At 44.5% G+C, this 22,049-nt stretch overlaps 2 protein-coding genes across 2 annotated transcripts; both read right to left on the minus strand.

Moving 5' to 3' along the window:
* Positions 1-12,350: 12,350 nt before the first annotated feature.
* KY384_000013 (uncharacterized protein) lies at positions 12,351-13,033 on the minus strand (the record flags this gene model as incomplete). The annotated part of the gene is made up of 2 exons (XM_044808551.1): positions 12,351-12,539; positions 12,986-13,033. The coding sequence occupies 2 exons, from the start codon at positions 13,031-13,033 to the stop codon at positions 12,351-12,353; spliced, it is 237 nt and encodes a 78-aa protein (XP_044665703.1).
* A 4,011-nt stretch (positions 13,034-17,044) lies between these two features.
* On the minus strand, positions 17,045-18,605 carry KY384_000014 (uncharacterized protein; the record flags this gene model as incomplete). The annotated part of the gene is made up of 2 exons (XM_044808552.1): positions 17,045-18,245; positions 18,412-18,605. 2 exons carry the CDS (start codon positions 18,603-18,605, stop codon positions 17,045-17,047), a joined length of 1,395 nt encoding a protein of 464 aa, XP_044665704.1.
* Between the last annotated feature and the right edge of the window lie 3,444 nt (positions 18,606-22,049).

Raw genomic sequence — 22,049 nt, forward strand, 5'->3', positions numbered from 1 at the left:
AACGCGTCCAATCTAACATGTAACCTTTTGAAATCCTCCACCCATGAGAGCGACTGCGGGTTGAGGACTGACAGCATCTGGGTGACAAATCTAGTCATTCTCCAGTGACACGGTCGGCAAACACTCGTCCAGCCAGAATCAAGGTTGTGAATTCCAGTCGAAAGGTTGTCGGACGCCAACCTAATCCTTTGTTGTTCCCTTTCGCCTGACAGGTGTCAATCCGAGAACGACGGAGGGCGCCTTTTCAATACACATTTTCTCATTTTATCGCAATATCGAGGTCCAAAATATGATCCGCATCTTTCATTTGGTGCAATTAGTGTCTCCTCATTTCCTTTCAAATCACGCGTGTTATGATACTTCCACAGCTCCGAAATTAGCACCTTGCCGGTGCGCACGCAATTCCTTTGGCCCGTTATCTCAAATTAGAATCACGTGAAGACTCATGCCAGAAATCTGCAAATGGAATTGGGCCATGCCAGGGAGCCCGCACCGGCTAGCGTGAGCCTGCAGGGTCGTCTCAGGTCGCAGCCAGGGATTGCATTTAGAGACAATGAGTGCTCTATGCACCTCGGAAGATTTAGGATGGTCACGTCGACAAGGATGCTTGCATACGTTGTTGCTGAGGGGAATGTTCAAGTGGCGAATGCTCGTCGGCGACTACACTGGACGATTTTCCCCCAACACCGGACGAATGTCACTGCGCACGTCTGAGGGCACGAGATGAGAGAAATCTATCGATGCCGGCCGAACTGTGAACTGTTTATACAGCAATTGACAGACGGTCGTGGCGGTTGTAGAGCCTTTCATGCTATGTCCAGATTCCTTCTCATCGAGATTGCCTGCAGGTATCTGCAAGATATTGAAGAGGCTTCGACCGAGATCGCGTCTGCAGGGAGAAGGCGCCGATCTCGCATTGTCCACTCGCTGATCGGCATGCTTCTTTCCGTTCATTCAATTGATGTGTAGTGGGGTAATATGATCGAGTGTTGTTAAGTAGCTCGATCTCCCCTGTTCTTCACTTTCAAATAATCGGTCCATTTGAAATTACGAGAATCATCCTGAATCTCATCGCTTACGATCGGTATCTTGATCTCAGTTCATTCACACATCCTCGTCACTCAATCCCCAGATTCACTCGAAGCATCCCGGCATCTAAGGCAGCAAGTGGCGAAATAGAGATGGCGGTTGTTGACGGACCTCCCCCTCCGAAGTAAGCGTCAAACACACCACACTTCTTGTTTCCCAAACTCTTCACTGATTTCCTCCAAAGTCCGCACGCAGCGCACGCTTCATGACCAACAAACTCGAATGGACCACCATACACTGCTATTTTCTTCCCAACAACGATCCCATCCCCAAGTATCGACTGGCGGCCGTCGAAACCGTCTATGAAAACTTCAGGCGACGGGCATGGAGCGTAGCTTTTCACTTCGAGGGCGCTACGTGTTTTGAGCAGCGCTTCACGCTTCACGACACGTCTGCGATGTCGTTTGGCGCGCTGGCTTTTTATGGGAAGATTATCGCGCAGCGTTGTGTCCAGCAGGAGTGTTGGGAGGCGCTTTTTGCAGAAGCTCAAGACGTGGTACGAAGTCCAGAGGAGTTCAGGGACCGGTGTCGGGATATTGCAGGTGGAGTTATTCGCGCTTTGAAGATGACAGATGCTTTGCACCTGGAGATGTTGTAGGGTCTGTTTCAAGTCGCTTGAATAAGACCACCGCGGCCACTGACGTTGTGTCAGGGACTTTTCTTGAGGAGTTTGCCGTGTGGCAGTGTCAAAGGGGTGTCTTTCTGGGGGGAGATTCGTGCGTTCAATTGAGTAAGCGCGATATTATCGGTGAAGTTGCCGAGCCAGGCAGAGATGCGTGGACTCACAGCACTTTGAGAAGGGAAACGAGGACGAGGCCTGCTGGTGTCTCTGGTTTTGACTCATTGTGTAATCAATCGCGTGCCGTTGGGGCTACTGCTGGAGCCACTTTTTCTTCAGCTTAGATAGTAGATCAGACAGATTCAGTGTACTTTTCCTCCAGACCTACTTTTCATATGAGTCCTGTGGTATCCCTTCATTTTGCGTTTTGCGACTTTTTCAACTGCAGTCACTGCCGCGTTCTTGATTGATCCATTCGTCGGTAAATATTTATATTATACGCCTAGACATGGTTCTTCGCCCTTGCCATACCAGTCGTGTCTGTAAAATTCAATGGCATTTCGTAAACATCGTGAGCAGCGAGGTTTCGACGCAACAATGTGGGACAAGAATGGCTGTGGAGAGCGGACAGCAGATAGAGCTAACGGGTATGTTTTAGGCACAAAAGTGATCATCTGCTTGCAATACCGCTGACTACTACCCGAGGGAGCTCAAACACCTTGAAGATAGAAGAGACGAAGAAGTGTATGCCCCACGATACCAAGGGGAGGGTCGTCATGAGAGGCAGAAGTGAGAGTTCGGCGAAATGTGCAAGGAGAAGAATTGTGATAGGGGCAGGGGAGGGTCTTAATGGAAAAGTAATCGCGTAATGAAGGTGAAGAGGAGAATGGGGAGATTCTATAAAAGCAGAACAAAGAGGCAAAGAAATAGTACGGAGGCGCATTCTTGGAAAAGCCCCGAGATGGTAGCCACGGTGATATCAGTTTCCAAAGTCAGCCGTTCTCCATGCCCGAACGACCAGTCGTTGAGTCGACACATTTTGAAGCGGACAAAGGGTTTCTTTGTTCTCCTTCGCAGTATGCAGAGGGAATGGCTGTTTCTTCTCCATAAAAGCAGATACGGGTGCCAAAAGCCCGTGGAAAATGAGTCTACAAGATGCTGGAAATTTGCAGATCCCTTCGATAACACACCTTGGGGTGTGAGCCTAACGCCGAACCACTCACAAGACCTCTGCAAAATAGAAGAGCTTGCGAGTGAGTGAGCTTGGTCATGAAGCCTTCATTTCTTGGGCGCCTCTTCGGGCTGTAATAATTAGTACTCTGGTACCCTTTGCAGATTGGACTGTTGCACAACTGAGATGATGTATAGCAAGGCAAAGCATCATAAACCAAGGACGATTGCGGCTATACAGGAATAGCGAAATTGTTCTAGGGATTACAACTTTTGCTTAGGCTTATAACGACTTGCGCGAAGCCGCTAGGAGTCATTTCGAGAGAACCACGAAGGTCACGCGCAACATCTTCGAAAAGCGATGCAGCAGGGCTTAGATCGCAATCACATTGGGCCCACAACGACGTCGAAGATTAGCCAGGTAGGAGACTTTGGTCAGTCTTCTACACTGGATCGATAGAATACTCAAGATTTCTTCTTTTCCGTGCGTCCATTGGCAAACAGAGTAATCACAACAAAGCAGGCCAGCCCCTCAGATTTGGGGCGTGGAGCTTGTTTCTCGCCAAGATCGATGTTGGGGTTTGTCTGCCACTTCTTTCTGGTCAACGCTTCAACTGAAAAGGATGTTGACCGGGTTGACCATGCCTTCAGGTCATTTACTCTACATGATCATTCCTCAACATATCATTCAGCAAGACGCCATCCACATCATCATCAAATCATGAAGATTGTCGAAAATACTGCTTGCAACGTCGTCCTTGGAACCTTCTTTGGGCAGGAATGCTTGTCGAACGTTCTACTCTTGAAGGAATATTTCTGACCATAAGACTGAAGCCAGGAAGGTGATTGATCCTACCAGTTCCAGCGCCCAATGCATTCATCCTGTAGCCTTTGAGGTCCGAATGCATAGGGACAGCAATCCTTGCGGTCCCAGTTCTTGCATCAGAAGCGAATACGTCTGCTGACCCTGCCGCGTCTCCCGAATATTCAGATCATCCATATCCTTTTGTAGGTCTTGTTTTCCAGCCATTCCTTCAAGAGTTCGGCTTGTGATCGAAAGCACCCGAGATCTCGTGCGGGCTGGGACCATTGGCGGGACTTCTCCTCAAGATTCTGTACATACATTGAAGTTTCGGGTGGTGTCAAGCTCGAAGACAGTCTGCAGACGATGAAATGACTTTCGCTAGCCATTTTGGGGTTGAGGAATTTTCAAAGAGGATCTGCTTGAGTCTTTCTGGGCGCAGAGGGTGTTCCACGTAGGCATGCTATTCGAAGACACGGAGTCTACGGCAGCGTCGCTGACGTGACTTGAGCCTTTCGATATGTTGCCCCTCAGCTGGGAGCGTTGTATGCGGACTGATCTTCTCATTCGACGGCGGAAGGCTGGGGCTTGAACAAGGGATTCGATCGGCCATTGGAGCTGGCACACACGACCACCGATTCAATCATCAGAACAGCTTTGAAAAGCCCTCCAGGACGGGAGGAAAGCCTCTAGAGGGGGTGCGTCAATGACATGGTAGGTGAAGAGGGAATTCAATGTCTAAGCAGAGCAAGATCGTTATCGATAAGAAACGCCAAGACATCGGCAGAGATTTCAATTTCAATGTTCATATTCGTGCGAATAGATCTTCAGAACTGGCGTCAGCCTTCGTTAGACCCCTTCTAATGTATTCAAGCCGAAGCCGAAGCTCTACTGGACCTCCTTTCGGTCGAATGATGACGACCCTACCCCGCCAGTTCCGGCTCTCAAGCATCCACCCAGACGCCTGAGCCATCACGGGAATCTCTAATCAGCCTCTCAGCTTCCAAAAAAACATCAAACCTCCAATGCGTGAGATATAGGGATCGAAAAAGGCGGGTTCGAGTACACACAATCGCTAGGGTCGTAAACACGTTGGTGCAAGCGGTGTTCGGTGGTCCCAGGGCGTGAAGGGGCCTTTTGAAAGCATTCCATGACACCTATCTCTAGAGGAGACCAGAAGGAAGGTTGCTTAAGGGTGGCGACCCGGAAGTTGTCATTTCAGACCCACAACATCGTCCGAGGGCTACTCATATGCACTCGGAAGCAAGTGAAGCGAAGGGAAGGGTGCCTTCATCTGTTGGCTTAAACAGCGCTTCCTCGAAGTTACTCAGACGCAAAATACCTCTACTGCATGGGCTGATCAACCTGCGACGATTTGCCCATGGACTGTGATCCTTCACATGAGCAAAAGGACCTACGTCCGCAGTATTGTGATACAAAGTTCTGGCCGGGGGATGGGACTGAAGGAAGATGGCGAAACTTCTCAAGAGGGAGTGGATAAGGGCAGATTCGGACGAAATGCAGATTGGAACGCAGCCTCATCACCTCAAGACTGCGTTCAATTCCAGATCATAATAAATGACTTGATTGGAGGGGGCCCTCTGGCATCGATCATCCTGCCCAAGAAAATGATGAACTGATTTTACAGCTTTTTGGGGAATTCATAAGCGAGGGAGAGCTGGAGCAGCTCCAACAATAATGGATTATGGTTCAACGACGCGGTCGTTTGCCGTATATGACACAAATGTGCGAAAGCTGTGCTTCGAAGTCTGGCCGGGGCATGCGCTCGTCCTGCACTAGATATTGGCACCTGGCCGTGATGAATAGCTCCTATAAGTGCCCCCAGCGCATTGCATCACGATCATTTCACAATCGTAGAGACAAAGGTCGGTCTCAACCAGCGGCGATTACTCAACGGAGCGCGATTTCTTCGGACAGAAGCCCAGGTTCTTGCGGAATATTGTCAATCTTTTACTCTGCTTGATGTGAGTGGGGCCTCCTGTTGATTTTGAAATCCCTCACCCTTTTGCGTCTTTCTGGAATATTGACAACGTCTTCCTGTCCTCTTCCTGTCATCTTTGCTACCTTTTCTTGATCAAGGTTGGCTCCAGCGTTGCACTGCTTGTACCCTCATCGACACGTCATTTGTTTGCCTAACACCGTCATAGAGTGTCGCGATGGTTCTGATTAGGTATTTGATTGGATGGGTTAGAACAAGGGAGAATCAGGAGCCATGGTGCTGGACATAGTGTTTTGACTTTGCGGCAAGCTTTTGTCTTAGTCTCTCTCTTCTCCGAGCTATGCAACTCCTCTGAAATCTCAGCCTTCATGGCGACCAAGGCTGATGACATAATAGTAATTAACTCACCCGATATATATAGAACGAATGCTGTCCGAGGTAACCAGGTACCTTAAGCCTAGTACGTCGAAGCAGAAGAATATGTCGACAATCTATCTCTATGAAGGAGCAACACTCTCGGACTCGTGCACTGTCTTGCCATGTATCTCATATAGAAGCGGATGGCTTGAGCTATACCTGATTTTGAATTGTTTTATCCAGCGTCGAATGCGTGGATGCTGCACTGATTTCATCTCAAACTCAGACCACTCCGATGTGTGGATGCTGCATCTCACATCTGAGACCATGCCTGATTTGAATTGCATCTTCTAACATCAAACGCATGGTCTTAGGTGCCCCACTTGCTCGCATGGGTCGAAGCAAGGGGAAGACTTGGCAGCTCTAGAAACGTCCCTGGACTCGTCCGAGTCTGATATAAAGGAATGTTCAGCGTTGAATGCATGGTTCTGAGGACGTCGCTAGAATCTTGTCAGGATCAAGGAGCAGAGCGCATGAACGCCCCGCTGCACGAGCAGGAATGTGGCACATACCTAGAGGTGTCTTCGTGATATCACCTGTAGGGTTGCGAAAGCAGCCCTTTCAGCGTCTTTGATCGGAGCCTTCAGGAGCAAATCACTTCTCGCCGAGCCCACTTCTAAGCCCGTGCACATTGTGAGAATAAGTTGTAATTGGGAACTAGGGTCTATCGTTTGGCCATAGTCTAGCGAAGGACGTCAGTCGATACGCAAGGGTCGTTTGCCCGACGTAACGGTGGGATAGATTGAATGGATTTCCCGCAATCTTAAGCGTCATCTGCCCCTGTTCCTTGCTCAATCCACCACTGAGCACGAAAATTTAGTGTCAGAGGAAGCATGGCAAGGCGGTAAAGAGGTGATGGTCACCGGTAGGTGGATAGCTCGAGCCTTCAAAGGACGTTGACACGAGCGTTCACACGCGTGCGAGGATCGCTCCGCTACTCATTGAGCATTATCTCGAAGAAGCTCATACCTCTCAGCTCTTTAGGCAACGTCGTGCGTGATTCTAGTCATATTTAAATCTCTGTCTCTTCTCAACCACATTCCGACGTAATCAAACGCTTTTCGCTTGCATGATCTTGCCTCTGAAAGCCCTTTTGCCGAATTGCAAGCAGCAATTCGTCTGCAAGCACACCAGCCTGACTCCACTCCCTCCTCAGCTTGGTCTGGCCCTTAGACCTAGGCGGACTCCTCCCTATACGATCCTCCAATACTTCCCCCTCATTCTGCTCCCACAGCTCTCATGTGATGCTTGCCTCTCCACTGTATACTCGAGTTCTTCAGCCCTGGAGCCGTAACTCCAGAATCCTTCCCAATCTTCCATCCATCACCAGGACTACCAGCCCTTCATCCTTTGTAGCTGATACACCGCTTCATTAAGTCTCAGTAGCTCTTGCATCCTGGTCTCCATGCTGACTTGACTCTTCACCGACGACCCTCCCTGCTCGAGATTAAGCAGGCTAATTCTTACGCAAACAAGGTATTGAAATGTGCGATTTTGATCTTCGGCCGCATGGTGATGATGGTGGGGCTCGCTGGGAAGGACGGCAAATGATTTTGTGAGTGTGAAGGTTGCGTCCACCGAATCTAGGCAAAGAGGGGCCGTATTGCGTCGTCAAGGGGCGAATAATGAGGTTGGTAAGGGTGGGGAAGGTACCCAGGGGGACAGGAGCAGGACTGTGTCAATACAGTCAGCGATTGAGGGAGGTACGGAGAGAAACGTCAGAGTGAGGGGCCAGTAAGGGAAGGAAAGGGGGAGGAGGCACAGACCACAAGGAAGTGATAGCGCCTGGACCTTCTAGCTCAGTGGTTCGGACAAAGCTGTAGAGGAGGTGTCTGAGAATCTATTAAATGGAGGATGCTGGCGCTCTTGCAACGGCACCTGACGGTATCGTCCACCGCTGTGTGCGACGAAACTTTCGCTTTGTAGAGAGTGCGAGTACCGTCGTCTCCTCCTCTCGTATCTATTGGACTTGTGATCCACGATCTCGAATTCCGACATACGCAAAGAGGTCAATTGCAGATAAGGGGTGTAGTACGGAAGTACGTACAGCGTCTTAATGAGGAGATGACAGCGTGACATTTTAGTCGAGCTGTCGGCAAGACATGAGATACCCTGGAAGTAACCAAATAGAGACCGTGATCTCAATGCCACGGACTCCTCGAGCCATGCTAGCGCGGGCAGCATGTAACCTTGGCACCAACAAAGATTCTACCTTCTACACCCCTAAAAAAACCACGATGCACTTATTTGCGAGAGCATACCGAGCGAGCGAGAAAGTGATTATTTGCTTCTACGAAATTAGATTGATCCGGCCCTCATAATTCCTGTCCTCTCATCAGCCAGCAGGCAGAGAGTGACCTTCTCCGAGGCCTTTCGTGAAACTCCCATCCATCGTTCTTGAGAAACTCAGTCCAGGACTGGTCGACTGCTCGCCAACATGACTTTCTGCAGTATTGGTCAAACGCCCCTCATTGAGGCGGCGAAGACGGTTTCACAATGTCTTTATAATCGAACCACCTTGTCCTCTTGAACGCCTGTAAAGCATCCCAATCTACGCACTCCCGCCTGACGACGGGGCTCGCAGTGAGTTCATGCCAGCTTCTGTTGGACCAGAAGTAGGGATACGGTGTCAGATCAGGGTGGCATAACATTGAGGTGCGGATCACCTCCAAGCAATGCGCTGCATTCAACTTAACAGAATTCTAGGGTTCATCGCTCGGTCACTCACTCAGATGAATTCGGCTATGCTCTAGCTGCTCGCTCGTACTGTTTGGGTTGAAATGATCGGCCCAAAGGACGTGGCGAACTTTTTCCTGAACGGCGTTTAAATCTTGGTGAGTCGTTCAAGATAGGCTCAATACTCACCAAGCAGTGGAAATTGTGATTAACGCCGAGTATGTACACCGGGTTACCGTTTTTGAGTTTGACAGTTTCAAGGCTATCAATTTGCTTGATTTCTTCTGGTGAGCTCTGTATTCCGTTGGCTGTGACCCATTAGCTCACCAATTTGTAAGATCCTAAGGTCAATCATGTAACTCACGCTTTCGATTGAATGCACTCCAGGCATCAGTCGATTCTTGGCTTGGAGTTCCGAAATATAGCTTGCTTGACCAGAAGTCGGCTTCAGGTCTGTCGATCTTATATCTCAGAGAAGAGTCTGTTGGTACTGGTGATTTTGATATGATGATCAGCGAGATCTAGGTGAAGGACGTTAGAACTCACGGTATAATGAAGTTTGAGCCTTCCGACTTCTCATGCCGCAGCTGAAGACTCGACCATGGGCGTGCAGTTCTCGGGAGGCAAGCAAAAACCCTGCGAACATGGAGAAGATTGCGACGACTCCGAGGGTCCACAACTGTGCACGGTTTCGCCTTGACAGGTGACTAGTATCTGATCCATCGGGTACGTGTTGCTGCTGCTTCATGGATTCTTCAAACAAGGTTGTTCTCGACTTCATAGAAGAGTCGCCCATAGCATCGACTGCTGGGTGACAAATGGTTGATTTAGGGAAGATCTCGACTAGAAGGCAGAAGACTTTTCCGAGCAGACCCTTCAATGTCGATCAAGTAATGTATTTTGCCTGGCAACGAACGTTAATAAAGGATCTCATAGATGGGTTTCCATGCAACATAACGCACCCACGTCATTCCCCACGAAACTGATGGCATGACAAGCTGACATGCGTCAGCCTGTCAGCGAGAACAACCCTTGCGCGCTTTTCGTCACTGTCTCTTGGACCGCCGAGAGGGAAGTTGTGGGTGCACCGTCTGCAGTATGCCACCAATAGCCTTGGTCATGACCGCCCGATCTCCAAGGCCGGTGTTTTCGTCTTTTACAAATATCACGGCACCATTAACTTTGGGAGGAGGTCTGACCGAGTCTTAGTATGCACATTCGATCTGGACGTTGATGTGGGCCCGTGAGCAATGCTAGTGGATCATCATGGCGTGCTCATACTAGAAGCTTCGGATCTACCAAATTGGCTTGTCGAATGACGATGCACGTGGCTATACCAGAACCCTTGGGTTGTCTTGCATAAAGGATTTTCGTGCACAACTACTCTCAGACCTTGAGTGTATGCAGGGCTCTCAATTCACGGTGGATCTCTCATCCGTGAGCTACCGGCTGCGCGATGACTACTAAATTCCTTATGAAATTTCGGTACAAGTATGAATGAATACCTCGTGCTGCAAGCATGGCACGATATTTCGACCTCGAATGGCAGGTGTCCTTCAATTTCGGTCATCTCAAGTAATCTTCGACGAAGGTCCGTGCATAACATGCAGTGTTTGATGCATAAAACACCCCGTTCAGTTGATCATGTCTTTAAATGGAGCTTGCATGTGAAATGACGGAAGCAAACATCACATGAAGTTCTGCTGGATATATAGTAAGTTGTCTCCCGTAAAGGGACCCAGCAGAAAGCCTCCTCAGTCTTCCCTAGTGTTCCATTGCCTCCCAATTTGAAAAGCACGTACACTTAACACAAGCATGAATTTCAAGCTCCTCCTGCTGCTGAGTCAATTTGCCGTCGCCATGGGCGCACCTGTTGTTAAAAGTAACATGACTAGAGAGACTGCTCTAACTGGAGAATGCGACTGACGAAGTTGCAGGGGCATTATTGGATGGTGAAATTGTTCCTTCAACGACGGTCGGAGAAAATCATGGCGCTGAACTCCCTTTGGATTCAGATTGTAGGTCATTCCAACAACCTGAGAGTTTTTGCTCTCCGAAAGGAAGAAAGTTGACCGTCCTCGATTACCAGGACAGGCAAATTCTCATAAAGAGAGGAGAGGCAGGGGCTGTAACGTTGCACCCAGGGAGAAAGTGACTGGCGAGCCACCAGTCTAAGAGACGCTAGGAGACATGCCACGCAACTATTCACCATACATGGCTGCTTGTTGGAGTGCCGCTTCCTCATTTGCACGACTTCTTCCGTTTGCAGATCAACGCGCGTTGGATAGCGATAAAGATAGCAAATAGCACTACAACGGAGGGCTTTGAAATACATTCGGTGTGAGCGCCTTGCGCCCTCCCAAGGTCTGAAGCGCCAGACGCCCTATCAATTTAGATTTCCCAAGGACTGGTGCTATCCTCCCGATCTAAAATTCTGTTCCGATTATCCTTGATTTGACATTGCCGACAGGCATTCCCTCAGATCAGGATCCTGGTGCTGAAAAGCAAGCGATCAATGCAGGTGCAAGGTAGCTACAGGTTGGTACCGCGCATTATCACAGCTGAGCTCAATGTTACCAAGCACATTGCGGAGATCCGAGCGCGAGCCGAGTCTGGTACCCTCCTCGGAAAGAAACAAGCAACCCGGCTCAATCTCACTGCCTTATGCGCAAGGGCCAAGAGGTGGCACGAAAAGGACCAGAATCAATAATTCATGCCAAGAGTGAGTCCTTCATCAGAGGGATGTGTCTCTTTACCATGCATCAGGCGTGAGCAGACAATCAGACGCGAAAACATACGAGTGACGAACCAATACACACCGAAAGACTCTATTTTATCTCAACCTCTTTGGCATGCACGGACATTCTCGATGAGGGGGCTATTCAATCAAATTCATGCCTCACCCGATGTCCGGGATGCAACAGACAGAATAGGAAGGTGTCTCGGCCAAGCATGCCTTGCCCTGCATGCGCACAACCCGTGTTTGCACAAATAAGAGACGCTGACCTATTGTTACGCGGAAATAAGGTGCATCGAGGTGGCACAGTCCTCATTCTCGTGTTGTAGGATCTGCTTTGAGGTCATCGCCGTCCATACGTGCCGCGTATCTCATGGCGTGGTCTCTACAGCTTTCCTTTAGATAGGACTCCAAGACTCAAGCGCTTGAGCAGTTCCTTGAGATCATTCCATCAATTCGTCTTTACACGATCATGGCTACACTGCATATCAAACCACCACTACTTTACACCATTGCTACGATCTGGCCCCCAGTATGCACTGCAGTGGTGATCGCCCGGTTTGCTGTTCGGAGGAGTCAGAGAGGCAAGACAAGGACGGGCTGGGATGATTGGCTCGTTCTACCAGCAATTGTCAGTCCACTACGTCACCCTTTGCTACACAGCATGCTTACAGGCTGGAGGCCACCATCTATGGTATGGCGGGATCAATTCTGGCGGGTAAGCTTTCGCTTGGGTTGCTAATTGTCCGTACATGAAAGTGACGTACAATGGATAGGAACTGCTCTCAAGGGTCTCGGTCAACCAACTCCGAGACCGACACCCGACTCTGCTCTGAGTGCGAGCAGCTACCAAGAGAACTTGACGCGAAAGGTTCACATTCAAACGCGAAACTTGTTCTTCTTCTCTGTTGCTTACAAGAACAAGATCTACTTCGCTTTCCTACTTGTTCACACAGTCTCGCTGACTCTGGTCAAAATCAGCTGCCTGCTCTTTTTTGGCCGAGTGTTCAGGACCCACAAAGGAAATCTTGTTGCCATCTCTCTCGACATACTTGTCGTCCTTACCGCTATTTGGGGCATCGGTTTCTTCTTTGGTTTTCTTTTCCTTTGCCGCACAAGTTTCTGGCGGCTGTGGACAGCGGTGGAGGCATCACTCAAATGTGCATCAGTCATCAAAATCAATAAAGCGGTCTCCATATCGGATGCCATTATGGATTTCGTCATCATGATCTATCCCATGCCTTTGGTATGTCCCTCAACATATGCGAACGATGACACTGATCAGGGTTCTAGATATGGACGTTGAAAATGAGCTTGAGGCGCAAACTTGCGCTGACAATCATCTTCCTTCTTGGCACCTGGTACGTTATGATACACATCAAGCACCACGCAGTGGATTGACATGTCTTAGTGCGATATTAGCATCTGTCATACGGGCTGTGATAAACTTTGAGCTTGCAGAAGGTATGGAGCCCCTTTGTATTCTAACCACAAATGCACTGACCATTCATAGAGTCGTTCTCGAAGACAGCGGATGAGGATTGTAAGTCTTTAACGTCCCCAAGTGCTGGTCACTACCATTGACAAGCTCCAAGTCGTTTCCACGGGGGTGATGTATTTCATGTTCCACGAAGCTTGCTTTGCGCTGACCGCGATTTGTTTGCCCACGCTGGCGGGAGGGCTTAAAATTGCGGGAGTTCAGAACTTCATCCAAGGTGCAAAGTCCCTTTTCTTATGCCAGTGGCCATCGACGAACTTCAGTCGTGAATGGACAGACGGGCGAGAGATACTTGGCTCACAAGCCTCAGGCATGGATGAATACAGCCCCTCGGGCCAGCATCATGAGAACGTATCCAATGTGGAGCTGCAAGATCGTCACAGAGATCAAGAGCCAAGGCACCCTCAGCCGGTCTTTTCTGCGGTGTAGCCAGCCCTCAGGGGCTCGCCGTCAAAAGACTATTACCGAAATGCTCCGGACTCATGATAAACCATTGTACTTTGATATCCCATCACGATCAATCGAAGCACAATGAGTTCTTGGCTTTTTCTTGCAAATGCTCTCTCACCGTTCGCCAAGCTGTTCGAAAATCTTCTCTTTCAATAGAAGAAATGAACTACTGACCAGCCGGGCCCCCAGCCGGCCAATCTGTAAGCTGTTGTCAAGTGACAGGAAATGCGCATTTTTGAAGAGGCGCATATCTGGTTATCCCATGGATCGTCAGGTGCCTTATTTCAGGGGTAAACCTAATTATTATGGTGTTTTCATTTTAATCGGTCTATATAATCGTTCTAACACTCCTTATAGTTGTAAATAGGAATCTTATATATACTATAGCTTTTAATAGTTCTAGACATTTGACCTCGCTATCGCTAAGCTATACTATTTAGTTATAGCTTATTTAATACTTTCTTATTTACCTATATTAAATATATATTATTTCTTTTAAAAAGTCTATATATAAAATATATTTTTAAGCTTTTAAGCTTAATTATTTAATATCTATATAATAATATAAAATAAATTTAGCTTTTAGAAAAAAACTTATTAAAAGATTATTTACTAGTTTAATTAATTAATATATTTATAAGCTTAATTTAGAATTTTTTATAAAAATTACTTATCCCTTTCTTTTTATATAACTTCCTTACTACTAATATATTAATCTTATAAGTATTAGTTATAATAATATTAAGAAGAAAATAAAATAATAATATTTAAGTTTATTACTATATCTTTTATATAAGGTAGTAAGATTAAAGCTAGTTAATATTATTAATATTATTTATATAATAATTATAATTATTAATTGATATAGAAATAAGTAAAGTTTTAATAATATTATTATTAAAAAGGAAGTAAGTAATCTTTATATTTAAAAATAATTTTATAAATTATTATTACTTATAGTTTATAGTTTTCTTACTATTATTAATAATTATTATAAATAATATAGTTATTTAATCTATTTATATAAATTAATAAATATCTTTATTATTATTAACTATTTTATATAGTTTTCCTTATTTAACCTACTTATTATACTTTAGTTTAATATTAGAAATTAATAATTATAAGCTATAGTTTTTTTTATAAGTTACTTTTTTTATTATATTATTCTACTAATAGCCTTCTTTACCTCTTATATTATTTTTACTATTTTAATAGTACTTATAATTTTAAAACTATTATATCTAAGCTATTTAAAAAGATATAATAGTATAAATAAGTTTTTAAGCTATATAATATATTTATTTAATATGTTTATTAAATATTATAACTTATATATTAAAATAACTTTAGTTCTAAGTTTAAATAAAAGTTATTCTTTATAATTTATTTTTCTTTAAATATTATAGCTAATTTATAATATAGTTATTATTATATTAATAAATAGTTTTAAGCTATATCCTATATAAAAAATATAAGTAGTTAGCTAAAAGTATAAATAATATATACTTACTTTTATATATAAATTATAAATTAAAAAAATAAAACCTTTATAAAAAACTTCTATTTGATTAAGGGTATATATACTTAATAAATTATTTACTAAAACTACTTTTAGTATAAATTTTAAATCTTTAAGAATTTTTTTAATATATATAATATTAAAGGAGTTATAAAGGTTTTAAAATAGAGAAAAAAGATTTACTTTACTAAAACTTTATAATTTTTCACTAAGCCTATATATATAAGTAGTTAAAAATAGAAGCTACTTTCTATACTTTTTATTAGTACTTATATAAACTATTACTAGAACTTTTACTAATATAGCTAATATTTATATTTTATAACTTTTAAGTATTAGTTTATTTAAAATATTAATTATATTTATAAATTACTTTATAAACTTAGTAATTAACTTATTAATATTTAAATATATTTTTATATATTAATAATATTTAAAAATAAGCTTAAGATATTTATTTAAAAGCTTTAGCTTTTTAAAGATTAATTTTAAGTCTTTATTTAATAATTTTAAAATATATAAAAATTAATTAAACTAATTAAATTATATTTAATTTATATATTATTTTATTTTTTAATATATAAGCCTATACTTTTTATTTTAATTTTAAAAGTCTTTTATATTAGTTTTTGAATAAATACTTATCTATATAATAATTCTTAAATATATATATAGTTTATTAATACTAATAAGGCTTTAAGCTTTTTAATATAAAGTAGGATTTAACTTTTATATTTAAGATAATACTTTAATAATATAGTTGTTTATACTTTTAATTATAATATAAGGTATTTTATTAGTAAAGAATAGGCTAAAGATATTCTAAAGTTACTAAGCTTTAATAACTTTAATAGAGACTCTTTTTTAAAGGTATATAGTTTTTTAATTTTTATTATATTAAACTATAGTAATAGCTATAAATATAAAAGTTATTATTTTAAAAAAGATAATAATAAAAGCTTTAAGTCTAATAGTATATAGTCTATATTATTAAATATTTAATTATAGAATATAATAGTTATAAGAATTAAAAAGATTAAAAAAAAGTTACTAGAAAATATATAAAAAATAGTATTAATTTTAAGGTATTTAATAATCTATAAGATAAGTATAAATTATTTAAACTAGTTACCTAGAGGCTATAACTATTTTTCTCTTCTATACTTCTTATTATTATTCTTAGAATATATTACCTCTACTACTTATAGACCTTATATTACTAATATTTAATATACTTTAACTTAGTTATAAGTATATCTATATAATAGATTCTTTAAGGCTATTAAATTTTTTCTATATTATATTCTTAATATAGAATCTTTTTCTAGAAATTAAGCTCTCTTTTTAAAGAATAAAGGGATAAAATTATTAGTTAAGAGTTAACTTTTAATTAAATAATAATAAAGTTAATTTTAAAATAAAATAAATATTATATAGTTTTATAAAATCTTTCTTAAAATTAAAAAAGAGATACTATTAATATTTTTAATATATATATATATATAAAAGAAAGTATATACTAAGATTAAGCTTGCGGATCTATAATTATATTGCTATAAAGTTGTACTTAAGAATTTAAGTATACCTTAGTAACCACCACCCGGGTATTGGTTATTCTAGAACTATTCTTACACGGCAGCGATAATTAACAGGACAAGAGAGGGGGGCAGATGGTTGCTTCAAGGTGCTGAAGTAGCCCTGGTGTCAAGTCGATAAGAGGGTAGCGAATGCCGCCAGCGTAGCATGAAAAGTTCGCAGGTCACTGGCAAAGGAGAAAGTGGGGAGAACAAGCAGCGGCAATGTAGGCTTCAAGCAGAAGGAACAAAGATAGAAAAGGCTTCAGAAAGAGAGAAGGCAAGGCATAAAATTCTTGAAGTGCAATGAAGGCACGACATGAACAGGTCAAGGTATCGGAAGGGTAAGGCGAAAGAGAGAGAGCGACTTCACTCAGATGTCGCTCAGGTATCATTGAATCTGCTCATTCAGGGTATCTCTAATATAAGTATTGGGCTTGGGCCCAGTTTTGTCGACATCATCGCAAGACACCCTCCCTAATTATTCATGCTTTTTTATATTCATTAGTAGTAATGGCTGCTATTTGTCTCCCCGGCTTGCAGCCTTGTCTGTGGACTTTCTCCTCCTGCTCTCATATTTGCTTACCTGTTTAGCTGGTTGCAACTGCCGGAGAAACCGTATCTTGGACTCCCATTTGTTTAAGCTCGTCATCTGTGAGAGGAGATTGTTTCTGCTTGGTTAGCTCTTTGTCGTAGATATGGCGGCGCATGACTCGAATTTCCTGCGTTCGCTTAAATAGTCCCCACTCAATGACATTATGTAGCCATCTGGAGCCTCGTTCGCGTGAATTCTTGTTCTTCAGATTCAAGGTCTCGATTGTGTCCATATGGTAGAGTACGGGGCCATCTTCAAATACTTCAGCCCAGCATATATAAACCTCGAAAGACTCGGAAGACAGAGTAAAGCAGAACACAAAGGTTTCCCAATCAGGGTATGAAGTGAGCGTTTTGTCGTCCTCACGGTGTGTCGATCCATCATCAGTCAAGCCTGCATATTTGTGACGAAGCTCGCGATGCACAGCGATAACAGTGGCGCTATCGCGAATACCCTGACTATGCATTTCGGTGATGTTGCCGCCAGTACCTTTTCCTTCTAGAACGGCGAAAGGATGCTGTATTGCCGGACAAAGATTGAACAGTTGCCAGACATCCGCGTTGCGATGTAAGCGCTCAGGGGCTCTGCCATCGAGGAAATCAATGTGTAAACCGATAGTCCGATCCGGCACAGGGTCTTTTAGAGCCCACGTGTTGCCTTTGTATTCCTTCACTGCCAACATGACGGTCTTGTGCTTGGCTGGCACAAGCTTCTTCTTAAACTGTACTTTGGTGGCCTTCATAAGACCATATTTCTTCCATTCGTTCTCTTCGGCCAAATTGAAAGACGAATCTGGTTCATGCCACTGCCCCGCTTCCTCTTGGGCCTGTTTCTGAATTTGGGCTGCTGACTCTTCTGAGGCCTCAAAACGGTCCTTCATCAGCAGTGAGAGTGCTTCTGTAAGGTACGTATCCTCGAAGTCATAGGTTGCTTTGATAGTGGCACTGAAAACTTTCTGCTCCTTCTGTTTTGTTGGCTTCGACAACTTCTCTGCTGAGGCGCGTTCAGACTCCACAAAACCACACACATAGCCCCAAAAGATTGGATATTTCTGAATGTGGCCTTCATCTAGAACCAGTCCGTCGTTGCGAAGTTGGAGAGCCACCTCGTGCGCTGGATGGTAAGTTCTTGTCTTCTTGCTGCTCGGCGTTTCATCCCCTATTATGCTCGGCGCTGGCGTCGTTGGATCGCGATTACTTGTAGAGGGAGTCACGGGTTACATCCCGGTGGAGAAGGCGAAAAGTGGCACTGATTGCACTTTGGTGGGAAAGAGGAATCAGGCAGGCTTCGCTTTCGCTTGCGAGGTGACCTATGAAACTTAGCAAGTGTGTCATTCGCCGTCCAGGAATTGAACTTCAATACGAGTGAGGCGAGCTGCGCAGATAGTGAAGGTTGAATGGCGGCGCACTGGATGCTCTTGGGCGAGAATCTGTGCCGTTGGCAGAAGAAGCGACGGAAGCAATCCAACCTTCGATGGAGTCGCTGATGTACGGGGTGAGGTCGTTGGAGATATTGGATAGTGTTGAATATGGTGGAAATGAGCGTGCGAAATCCATTGTGCGCCAAGTAGCACGAGAGTGTTGCAGTGAATAGAAAGTGCTGGCCGTCGTGGCGCGCAATGCTAATGAAAGAGTGAATAAATAAATCAGAGAAAGCCCGGCTTATCGATAAGATACTATGGATAACGTTTCATCGATAAGAGAGACCCTAAGTCTAAACTACATTAAGAAGGACTTGCGGGGTTAAGGATACGTCCGTAACTATTACTCAGGTACTACTTGCGTGGTAGCTCTGCTTCGCTTCTGCCACGACCGTGAAAGTTTTTATCAAGCTCATTGACTCCCCCTGCGCTGTGCCTCCTGCCTGACTTGAATCACACGGCACATGTTGGCAATATGTTGAGTAGTTTCCCTCTTATGCTGTGCAACCAGCCTGCTTGACAATCAAGCGTCTTCAATTTGGAGAAGTAAGAAGGCACAACCTTTTAAAGGAGAGGAACGTTCCGATATCATGAGGGATATTAGGCATATGGCGTGTCTTCCTTCCAAAGCTCGTTGCATCTGACAAGTTACGAAGCTCAAGTCCCACCAAATCACGTCGTCACCAGCTGCAAGACCCCTTTCAAATCATTCAAGGCAATCTTCGAATGCGCAATCATCCCATTCAATGGCTCTTTAAGCGATCACTGCACCTTGGTGCCTCACTTACTCCCCTCGAGTCTCTACTCGTCATTAGCGCTGTGGAACACTCATGGAAAGGTCGTCGCAAAATTTAAAGCTATTCGAACCTCGAATACATTAGTCGCCACCGCTTGTCCTGTCTTTTTCCCATTTGGATCACTCGCCTGGCCTTAGATCCAAGCGACGCGCCTAGTACCTCACGAAGATGATAGTCTCATGCCATCGCCAGTCTCTGTGACATCAACATACCATTGCACTCACACAAGTGAGAGGTCGAAAGCATAAGATTTACAAAATAGGGAAGTCTTTGCAGAGGGTAGAATAACATCACATGGTCCGAACCTGGCCAACCATACGTGGCCTTCAGATTGCTGCCCGTTCACGAATAGGTTGAGTGACCAAAGCCTCTGCTTGAGTCAAGATCGTGGTCGTCGTCCTGAGAAGGTCTTCGATAGCTTGTGTCAAAGGCCTAGAAGCTTTGATCAATGGGTACATGGTCAAACAATGGAGCTTGTGAATCGCAGCCTACCTCTTGCCAAATATGGGATAGATATGAAGAACTGTACAGCTGGTATCAAAGACATTGCTAATAAGCGGCGACAGCACAGCCGCTTTCAAGATCCTCTGTAAATTTTCACCTCCCCCAAGAGCCAGAAATTGAACACTCCAAACCCACTTGTTCGATTGATGACTTCCTCCTTCTATTCTGAATTCCTCCGCTTAACGCTGCACGCCCGAAATGTGAACACTATAGTCTTCTCCAAGTCTCTGTCTCCCTCGACGCACTTGTCACTTGGGTGTTCCCTTCCTCCTACAATCAAAGCTCCCTGCAGATCACAATTCTCAATCAAGACTGTCTATCTGACTCAGGCTATCGCCCATGGAGATCGTCATCACCTACGTCCACCTCCTCCAGCTCAGCTGGCACTTGAAGTGGCTGAGGAAATGCTATTGTTCATTCACAGCCTGGGGAAGACAGAAGGGACGAAGATCAATTGCCCAAGCTTGGTTGAGTTAACGAGCATGCTTGTCTGAGGTCGCTTTTGAAGATTCCGGGTTCTTTGACATCGGGAGCTCACGTTCAAGATCCGCTGCCTGGCGCAGCGTTTTTAACCCCCTCCTTTGGTTTCCCCCGAGCCGCCACCTTCGCTGGATCCTCCTCCTTTGGAACCTCCTGAGTTGCCCCCTCCACCTCAGCCAGTGGTGTTGTCATTAGGATTGGGGATAGTGAGTCCTGTGTGGCTTTGAGGTACCTCTGTTGGTGTCTAGTACAACTGTAATCGATGAAGGCGTTACTGATTTAGGACTCGTTGCGCAAGCAGACAGTAGTACAACAGCGCCAATCAATGGTGTCAAGGTAGAATCTCTTGGTGATTGATGGGGGAGCTGAAGTGGATTTGACTCTCGTTATATGACGCTCGATTTCATACGTCATTTCAGGCCCTTTATTTTGCCTATGTTCTTGGTAGCAATGCTCGTTGCTGTTCTCTTCTGCGCGAAGTTGCGTTGACCTGCAGTTTATGTGGATATCGCATACCACATCAATTAGCATGCAACAACAACAACAACAACAACAACAACAACAACAACAACAACAACAACAACAACAACAACAACAACAACAACAACAACAACAACAACAACAACAACAACAACAACAACAACAGTCTTTGTAGCACGCTTGAGCTGATTTGATTCTCATGTGCAGGTCCAGCTGGGGTACCTGCGTGATCACATTTAGAATTTAGATAGGTGGTGCGTCAACGTCCCCGTCGCCTTTGACTTCCTGTGATGGCTTGCAAAGAAGTCCCTGCTGCAAGCCTCCGCTGTGTCGCACAAGTTACATCGAAGGATTTCTGTCCATGTGTAAGGCAGCAATTGCCTGATCGCGCAGCATCGCAATCATCCTGCGAACAATGACACCGATCTTGTGATACACTGCACTTTCCTTGAAAATGAAGACTCAAGCGCAATGACGGAAATTGCACTGCAAGCTTAGCATTTCCTTTCAATTCTCACTCGGTCAAGATCTTGCATTCACTCTCAGTAGTTCACCAAGATGTTCGGGCTCAAGTGGGACAAGGCTCCAACATAGACTCGCAGAAGCTACACGAGACATCGAAAATTTGAAGACCATCTGTCAGGTGCCCTCAATCTCTGTAGGCGTCCTTCACAACACTAGCGTCATTTCGACCTTCAGCACAGGCTACAGCAACGCCCAATGGGACGTTTTGGCAAGCGACGGCACCAGATATCTGCTGGACTCACTCTCGAAGACTTTTCTCAGTGCTGCGGCTGGGATTGCCGTTCACGATCAGCGGATTGCATGGAAGATTCATTTGGAATGCACGTCGGAGACTTCGAGCCGCGAAAAGACACCAATATCGCCTCTTCGACCACTATCCGCGATTGCTTGCGGCATTGACAGGTCAAGTTAATCCTGCAATCCTTGTACTCAAGGCCTCGTGGCACTCTTCTGAACAAAGAGGACGATTTCGTGGAGTTGCTGAATCACGCGAATACATCAAACCACACAGGTCAACGTTTCGAGAGATAGTGGCTTTACAATAACTTTGCATATGGTCTTGCAGAGATAGCATTATAAAATGTGTACAGACAGGGGTATGCTGTGTGGCTACGTGAGCGCATCCTCTCACCGTTAAGAATGCATTATACAGCGGTCGACAAATCAGAAATCCGGCTCGATCATAACATCGCGTATCCATACAACATGCTGAGCACTGGGGAGACCATTCGTCTTCGCGATGATAATTGGACAAGAAGTGACCATACCCTTCTCCTCGCAGCTATGGATACGTG

The sequence above is a fragment of the Bacidia gigantensis genome (assembly GCF_019456465.1).
Source record: "Bacidia gigantensis strain McMullin 20006 chromosome Unknown contig_34, whole genome shotgun sequence".
NCBI lineage: Eukaryota > Fungi > Ascomycota > Lecanoromycetes > Lecanorales > Ramalinaceae > Bacidia > Bacidia gigantensis.